This window comes from Lissotriton vulgaris, unplaced genomic scaffold (assembly GCF_964263255.1).
Source record: "Lissotriton vulgaris unplaced genomic scaffold, aLisVul1.2 SCAFFOLD_2290, whole genome shotgun sequence".
Lineage (NCBI taxonomy): Eukaryota > Metazoa > Chordata > Amphibia > Caudata > Salamandridae > Lissotriton > Lissotriton vulgaris.
Genome location: NW_028248202.1, coordinates 325,226 through 334,317, shown reverse-complemented (window position 1 = coordinate 334,317; position 9,092 = coordinate 325,226). Strand labels below are relative to the sequence as shown.

General features: G+C 47.2%; 1 protein-coding gene across 1 annotated transcript; it reads left to right on the top strand.

Annotated features, from left to right (window-relative positions):
• Nucleotides 1–5,070: 5,070 nt before the first annotated feature.
• Nucleotides 5,071–5,976, top strand: LOC147664889 (vomeronasal type-2 receptor 26-like). The gene has a single exon (XM_086949918.1). The coding sequence runs from the start codon at nucleotides 5,071–5,073 to the stop codon at nucleotides 5,974–5,976; it is 906 nt and encodes a 301-aa protein (XP_086806044.1).
• The last annotated feature ends 3,116 nt before the right edge of the window (nucleotides 5,977–9,092 follow it).

Sequence of the window (9,092 nt, the reverse complement as noted above, 5' to 3'; positions counted from 1 at the left end):
CTCTGCAGTCCCACCAGGTACTTCAGTACTCCCATGTAGACACCACCTGAGCCGGCCTCTTCACAGTGCTCAGAGGTGCCTCTTTATGGTCCTTGTTTCTAGTCAACCTCTCTAGAGGTCATTCATCAGCCGGTCGCAATACAGGGGTCTTCCCTGACCTCCCAGAGTCTACTGTGCTCCAGTTGGTCCCTTCTATGGCCTCCTGTGGTCTGCATCAAATCCGGGGCCCCACAGGCCCTCAACCACCTGGATGTCGTTGTGCTGTTTGATCAGTCAGAGCCCCAAATCTCAGGGCCCCCCCAGCCTCCACTGTCCCGCTAGAGCAATCAGGGTTCTTTAACACCATCAGTGCTGCAGCAATTCCCCCTCTGTGCTGACTCTCATTTACTACCATTGTTCATGATGAGCTCAGCTCGTCATGAGCACACGAGCAGTGTACTGCATGACGAGCTCAGCTCGCCATGAGCATCGAAGGGGTTAAGTGGCAAAGGAACCCAGCCGGCCCCCACACTTTGTCCATTGGTCACCACCTTTTGTCTTTGCCTCTCTCCTGGCTATGTTGGATCAAGCTTTTGCCCGTTTCAGCGGCCCCCTCCACTGTGCTTACAAATGCCAGCCACTCTGGGGGCACATTGTTGAGGGGGCTGGTATATCTATGATGATGGGCCAGGCCATGAACAGAGCTCCTCAAAATGCCTCCTTCCTGACTGCCATCTGAGCCATGCTACTATTTTGTCACCTTTATAGCAGTAGTAACCTTAGGCATGTAACTTGTGAATAACAATGGTCCTATTTATTTGTGGGTGGTGGCTGGTATTAGCATGTTCATTAATAAACTTCTCCTTACCTCATCCTAACCCCCTCCCTGCTCCTCCCTAAACTACTCAATCAATCAATCAATACACTTGTAGAGCGCGCTACTCACCCGTGTTGGTCTCAAGGCGCTGGGGAGGGGGAGTGCCGCTACTGCTCGAAGGGCCAGGTCTTGAGGTGTTTCCTGAATGTGTGGTGGTCTTGGGTCAGTCGTAGGAGGGTGGGCGGGGAGGGAGTTCCACGTTTTGGCCACCAGGTAGGAGAATGATCTTCCTCTGGCGGTGGTTCTGCGGATCCATGGGACGGTGGCGAGGGCGAGGCTGGCGGAGTGGAGTTTGCGTGTTGGAGTGTAGAACGTGATGCGGTTGCTGATGTATACAGGGCCTATGTCGTGGAGCACTTTGTGTGTGTGGGTGAGGAGCCTGAACGTGATCCTTTTGTTGACGGGGAGCCAGTGCAGGTCTCTCAGGTGGGCTGATATGTGGCTGTGGCTGTGGCAGGGGATGTTGAGGATGAGTCGTGCGGATGCCTTCTGTATGCGTTGGAGTCTTTTCTGAAGTTTGACTGTGGTTCCGGCATAAAGGGCATTCCCGTAGTCTAGTCGGCTGGTGACGAGGGCCTGGGTGACTACTCCCATTTACCTGCAGCTATTCCCTATTTTTGCACAGCTCCAGGATTCCCTTTTACATTAATTACAAAGGGCCCAATTCTGATGTCGGACGGGCTAGAGTCCATTCAACATCAGTTGAGAACTGGAACCGAATGACCTCCTGTCTTTGGTTCCAGCCCCGCAAGTAGGGTCTGTCACAATCCTATTCCTTACAATGGGAGCATGCATTCTGAATGGAATGCATGCTTCTATTGCAAAGAGCAGAGGTGCAGTTCATCCCTACACCCCGAGGTTGGCACCTCAAAGTGCCTGTCACCGGGTTAAGGGATCAAAAGGGGGGCATGATAAGTGCCCCCTAGGCTGCTATTTGGCAGCCTTGCACCCATGGGAGCCCTGCTGGTGGCCCCCAAACACAGATTTCCGAAGCCTTTCTGTGTCAAAAAGGCCGGCAAAGAAAGGCTGTGGGAATCGGCCATTGTAATCCCTCAGTCGGAAAGAGCCGGCCAAGGGATTACTGAAGGCTCCCTAATGGCGAACGGGCTCTCCGTGCCCATCGGAGGCCATTCGGAAATCCTATTCAGATTCCCTTCTGACTCACCCTATCAACATAGGTCGGTTGGAAAGGAATCCAACCAGTCGATTATGATGAGGTCTGAAGGGCTTCAACCGACGGTCTGAGCTGTTTCAGCCTGCATCGTAATTGGGCCCTTAGTAGGAAAGACATGCATGTAAAATATACAACAGCTGGTGGTGGAGATTTCGAACCGAAGGCTTTTGACCTGCAATATGTAGGACCTGCAATATGTACTACAAAGTGCAGTTTGTGAATTAGACCCCTTGAGTGCCCTTGTCTGAATGTAAATGGGAGCATCATGCTTGAAGAAGGCAGAAGGAGGGCGAGTACGACCTGTACAAATTCTTTGCCCCAGGATATTTAGGATGGTACCCCTTTTCTACCACACTCACTCAGGGCAAGGACCTAATTTTCTGCATTACGGTACTGTACCTTGCACACCCAAGGCTCATACATCATTTTTTTCAGTAGAGTAAATTATCTCACTCACTCAGGCCACAGATCTCAGTTTCTGCACTACTCTACACTACTGTAGACACTCAGGCAAAGAACAGTACAGTACATTGTACACTGATTGCACAGATGTTAGTGTCTGCAGCACAGTATGGTACTGTGCACACTCAGGGACAGATCTCACTTTCTGCAGCACAGCGCTTTGCCGTGCACACTCAGGGCACAGGTATTCAGTTTACAGATCAAAGATGAGAGCTCCTAAGTTGCAGACATGTAACTGGAAGTTCATTTACGGAACATCTTAAATGGCAATCAAAGACCTCTTCGCTTATGTGGTCCGGCTGCATTAAACATCAGGTCTAAAGATGGACTTTATATCTAAACTCAGGGACATATTTACAATGCCCCTGTGGCACTTTTACTGAGTGTCAGTTTTCTGATACTATGGAGGCACAGTGTGCCGGCCCAGAGCTATAAGGCAAAGCAAAGCCACCCTGTGTGGCTTTTCAAGGCCTTGGAAATATGCATTAAGGCAATGCCTTACTCTGCCTGAAAGGGACGTTCCATGGGTGTTATTGTTGGTGTTCCCACGCAACACCCATGGGCTTTGACACTGCCTCAGATTTACAACATAGCGTAAATCTGGGTCAGTGTCAAAGCTGATGCCTTCCCAAAGCAGATGTAACAAGGAAACATGTGTTCATTCCTCTTTTTTCCCTCTTTCCATGTGTGCTGCATTCCGAAGCATACATAGAACGGGAACAATGTCCCCTTTGATGTCCCTTCCTGCTCAAAATATTCATGCCAACAACACAGACTCCCTTACACCCTTGTGAAAGGGTGCATGCATTGGCGCTCGGCTGCAGTTTGTGTGCCAGCGCTGACAGAAAGAACAGGAATGTGCTATATCTTGTAGATACGGTGCACTCCTCCCCTTATCTTTTGCTGTAGAGCAGCACAGCCAGAAGGCTTGTGGCGCTGCCCTATGCAAAAATATTTTAAATATGTGCCTCAGACTTAAGGTCTTAAGTTGGAATTCAGATGTAGAGTTAGACTTCAGGTCTAAACGTAGAGTTGAGGTCTAAACGTTGACGTCAGGTCTAAAGATAGACTTTAGATCTAAACTTAAACGTCAGTTCTAAGTCAAACTTTGTGAATCTGGCCCCCTTCCTCTTTAGTTTAAACATGTGACTTTGTCCATGCTACTTAAGTAAACCATAGAATAATTAGCAGAAGACATCCCTAAAATGCCTTAAACAACCCCTTCTGAAGAAAAGCTTTCATGTGCACCAGTCAGAACAGAGTATCCCACCTGTGTGTCTAAGGGACAGGCTCTAGCACACAACATGTGTCAAATCACAATCTTCTGCACTATGGCATTCAAACATCATCCAAGGAATTGGTTCTAAATCGACTAGAATAAGATTTGTTTCTTCAAAAAAGCAACACTCTTTATTCTGGGAAATACATAATAGGATTGATTCAAATTTGATTTGATCAAGCAACCATGGGGAATATTTACAAGGGAATTGCGCCACTGGAACGTCACTTTTACCAATGTTCCAGTGGTGCATTGCCCTGCATCAGATCTATAAAGTGGAGTTAAGTCACTTTTTGTGGCTTAACGCCACTTTGTAAACATTGTACCCTTTTATGCAGATATCCTCATGAAAGGGGTGTGAAATGGGTGTTGCTCTGGGTGATTCACCGTCGGGAGCACTACCTTGCCGGTGCTGCGAATGTCCAACGACCGACGCGGCCCCACCCACTCCGCACAACTGCCACACTGCCGCGAAAAAACGGCCGCGACTAAAGTATTAAATACTGCTTTGTTGTTTACAGTTTGATATTAGTCTATTTATAGTTCAAAATTTGACAGTGGAAACCTTAATTAGAGAACAAAGAGCTGTACATGGAGGTATTGGGACGCAAGAACAGAGAGAGGAGACATTTTAGGATTGTGTCCATACTGCAGAGGAGAGGTCTTGAAGTTAATGAGGCTTATTTAAGATCTGGAGATTAGATTAAAACATTGAAAAATTCACATAATGTAGCATAAGGGTCTGCATTTCCAACCCAGCAGCACCAGGGTAAATACAATAAGGATGCTTTTTCCAAGCAGGGGCCAGACCCTTACGTTACAGGTGCTGCTAGATGATCCCTTCTCTAAGGATGTTCTTTTATTAGCTGAGGAATTGCCTCGGTGAAAAGGAGCATCTTCCTGTTGTCTATGTGCAGGACCCATTTCAGACTAATACATACATGTATCTAGACAGGATGAGTGTATCCACCCCCTTTCAGCTAATCACGTCAAGAATATGTTGATACTACTCCTAGTTTTGGGATGGCACTCAAGCGCAGTATGGTGACTCCTGCAAGCTGGCAGTTGTGCCTATGTCTGTCCTTCTGGACACCTCTATGGAGATGCCGGGTCAATATCCGTTTTTAGTAATGGCTTTCCAAGGCCCAGTGTGCATGTTCCACAGACAGTACACCCGCACACAGGTACACATCTAGCCGCAGGACAGGTCTGAATAACTATAATGTGTCACATTCCACTCATCTCTCCCTACTTGAAAGCATCTTCTGTAATACTGAACAATTTTCTTTTCCTGCAGATATGGCAAACTGCTTAGCATGCCCTGAAGATCAGTGGTCCAATCAGAAGAGAGATGCTTGTATTCCACGGGTGATAGAGTTCCTGGCCTATGAGGATCAGCTGGGAGTTGCCTTAACCTCCATTACAAGTTTCTTCTCCCTCCTCACTGCTGGAGTGCTGGGAATCTTTATTAAATACCGGAACACACCTCTGGTTAAAGCCAATAACAGAGATCTCAGCTACATCCTCCTTGTCTCCCTCCTGCTGTCCTTCCTCTGCTGTCTTCTGTTCATTGGACGTCCTTCAAAGACTTCCTGTCTCCTCCGGCAAACTGCATTTGGGATCATTTTCACTATTGCTGTTTCTTCGGTTTTAGCCAAAACGATCACAGTGATCATCGCCTTCAACGCCACTAAGCCGGGCAGCAAGCTGAGGAAGTGGGTGGACCCACGAGTGTCCAGCTTTTTGGTGCTCTTCTGCTCCCTGGGGGAGGTGGTGATCTGTACTGTGTGGCTCCTCAGCTCTGCTCCATTCCCAGACATTGACACCAGATCAGAAACTGGGAAGATGATCTTACAGTGCAACGAGGGTTCTGCTGTTGCCTTCTACGCTGCGGTTGGTTACATGGGATTCTTGGCTCTTCTGAGTTTTGTTGTCGCCTCCATAGCTAGAAAGTTGCCGGCTACTTTCAACGAGGCCCAGTTTATCACCTTCAGCATGCTGGTGTTCTGCAGCGTCTGGGTCTCCTTCATCCCAGCGTACCTGAGCACCAAGGGCAGGTACATGGTGGCCGTGGAGATCTTTGCCATCCTGACTTCTAGCGCTGGACTTCTGGGCTGTATCTTCATCCCCAAAATCTACATCATCCTCCTTAGGCCTGAGCATAACACCAAAGAATATCTAATGGGGAGACAAGGGACCCTCTGAGACCTACAGGACTGGGATAGTTGTATCTCACAATACTGAGTGACAAGTCATCGCTCTGCAACAATATCAAGTGCAGATCATTGGATAGCACTATATCGTCAAAAAAGGCATATATAAGTGTGTATTTAGATTTACTATTCCTAACTTCACATCTATGGATCTAATTTTGAGGGCGGATAGACTCATGTGCAACGCATCCCTGTACTACGTGACAGGCACCATGCAGTGCCAGTCATTTGGTACCGGGATCTGTTTGGGGGCACCATAGGTGGCCCCCACAGCAAAAGAAAAGGGTCTGGGGTGTTGGGGGGCTTGTTACCAGGCTGATGAACCACCATAGGAAAGGCTGGCAGGGAGGTACCATCCTAATCCAAACGGCTGTGCCTGGTGTGCAACGCCACCATTTTAGGGATTGGGTGGCCTCCACTGCATCTGTGGGCTCAAGGAGCCTGTCGGATTCATGGCAGTTGGGATTTCCACCCATCTGCACCCCCGCCATCAAAATATGGTTGGTGGAAAAGCTGCACTGGATGACGGGGAGACTGCCAATAACAGCCTGTCAGTGGCAGTGTCTCCACCATCCTAATCAGCCCCTAAGTGTCTTGACAACATTTATATCATCAGGGCACATCAGTGTGGAGGTAAAAATATTAGGGGAGATTTATATGGGTTTTTATTCACCCTTGGGCCACGCAAGTGGGTGCAAGGGCCATGTAAATTATAGGTGGGATTCATCAAGCCATGCAAGGCCACCTTAGGTGGCCCTGAGTGACACGATGAATTCAAAAAGACGCAACTCAAATCGTAGTGTTGCATTACTCTGCCCTGGGAAAGGGGTTCCAGGGGTGGATGAGTGGTTGTTCCCAAGTATCCACCCATGGATGCTGAAGCATTCCCAGATTTACCAATACTTGTAGACCTGGGAATACATCAGAACTGCCACGCCTTCCCAGGTGAGGCGAAACAAGGAGAAATATCAGTGTATCCCCTGTTGCTTCATCTTTATTGTGTGCTGTACTCGGCAGCACACACAGAAAGAGGAACATTCCTCAGGGGATTGTTTTTGTGCAGGGAGAGTCCCTGCTCAACACACAGGCACCCTTGCACCATGGGGCAAGGGCGCCTGCATTGGTGCTAGCCAGGACATTGTGTGCCAGTGCGGAGGAATGACAGGAATGCAACATATATTGTTAAGTGTGCCACATTCAGGCCCTTACTCCATCACACAGTGCAGTGCAGCACTGATATCTTGACTTACCAATGTACTTACCTTGGCATTACAGCTGCAGACGCTGTTCTGGCTTGATATTTTTGCAGCCAATATTCTGCACTCAGTTTTGTGGTAGAAAATCCACCAGAGCCCAACGTAAAAAAAGAAAATCGGTGTCATGTTGTTCTGGTGTATTGTCACAGTTGGTAATTTACACACAATTAGCTTTGTATTGTTTACAGCAAAGATTTACTGACTCGAACGTGTGATCCTTATTGAATACGTTATCAGCTTGTTGTTCTAGAGATCAAAGCTTTACTGTTGAGAGTGATAATTGTGATTTAAGTAAATGTGTGCCTAACATTATATTTCTGCGCTAAAAGAAATACACTGCACTTGGCAAAACTATACTTTGCTGTGCTTGTTAGAACTAGGTGCAAACTAGGCCTAAACTCCATCTTGAATTCTAAAGCAGCCATGATGTGTGTTTTCATTTCTTCTCTCATCACATGTGACAAAATGTGCATCATGTGTTGATATGCTGTTCTTGAAGAATGCCGAAGGGAGAATTTACTTCATTTCAAGGCTCCTACTGCCTGTACTCCTGCAGTGGACTTTATGGTTTGAGATTGTAAGTCTGTAAGTGGAACATGATTTGCACTGATTATGACGTAGAGTAGTTTACTCTGAGATGCGCCTTCATGTCCTTCTCTTTGCTGCCTTTGACTCAGCCTCATGCTAATTGCCTGCATTGATGTACCGTGCATTTTGAGTAACTATTAAATGTGGCTTCTGTATCACACGTTATTATTAGATAAACCTTCATGGGTTCAAAGCCTTGTAGCAGGTTTATTCAATCATATTTTGTTTAATATTTATATGCTTCCTTTGTTGCACTCATTAAAAAATTTCAAAGTCACTACTTTTAATTATGCAGATGATCTGCAACTCACTTTCACCATTGATGACTCCCAGAATCTGTTTGCCAATTTCAGTCCGCCATGCTCTTTATAGGTCACTGGATGGACAGTAACCATCTTAAATTGAATCCTGAAAAGACGGAGCTGGTCCTCTTTGGGGAAAGCAAACTTCTCTGGGGGCCACATTATTGGCCTTCCAAACTTGGTGGCCCCCTACTCCGTCCAAATTGGTCAAAAGTCTAGGAGTACTTATTGATGATGAGCTCTCACTAAAGCCTCAGGTTAACGCAGTGGTGTCATCCTGCTTTTTTCAGCTTCGGAAAATAAAAAAGATCAGCCGAAAGCTTACTCAGTCCGCTTTGACCCAGGTTGGTATGGCACTAGTATTATCACACTTAGATTATGCTAATGCCATCCACCTGTGCCTCCCTGTGGCTCTCAGTAAACGCCTCCAGTTGGCCCAAAATCAAGCAGCCAGACTTATCTATAGCCTCCCACGCTGGCAATCTGCCAGACCGCTGCTGAAGCAACTTCACTGGCTTCCTATTACACAGCGTACACTTTTTAAAACTGCCTGCATGACGTTTAAAGCTCTTCCAGCACGCAGTCCTAGGTTCATCCAGGAACTTTTGCCCAAGTACACTCCTCCTTGCAACCTGTGGTCCGCTTCTCAGATTCTTCTGAATGTCCCCGGTTTTAAAATCCAACGGAAGGGAGGTCGCAGGTTTTCCACGCTTGCCACTAAACTGTGGAACTCCCTCACTTTGGAGATCCGCTCCTCTACCACTCTCCTTCAGTTCAGGCAGCAGCTTAAAACTTGGCTGCTTGTTCAGACGCTGGCCTAGTTCTCCATTTCTTTTCCCTGGGTTCAGTTTCTAGACCTATTGGTGAGCGCCATGAAACCCCCGGGTGAACGTGCGCTGTATAAATTTTGGTTAAGATAAGGTAAGATAAACAATGCTGATTTATTTGCTGCCACACTGTCA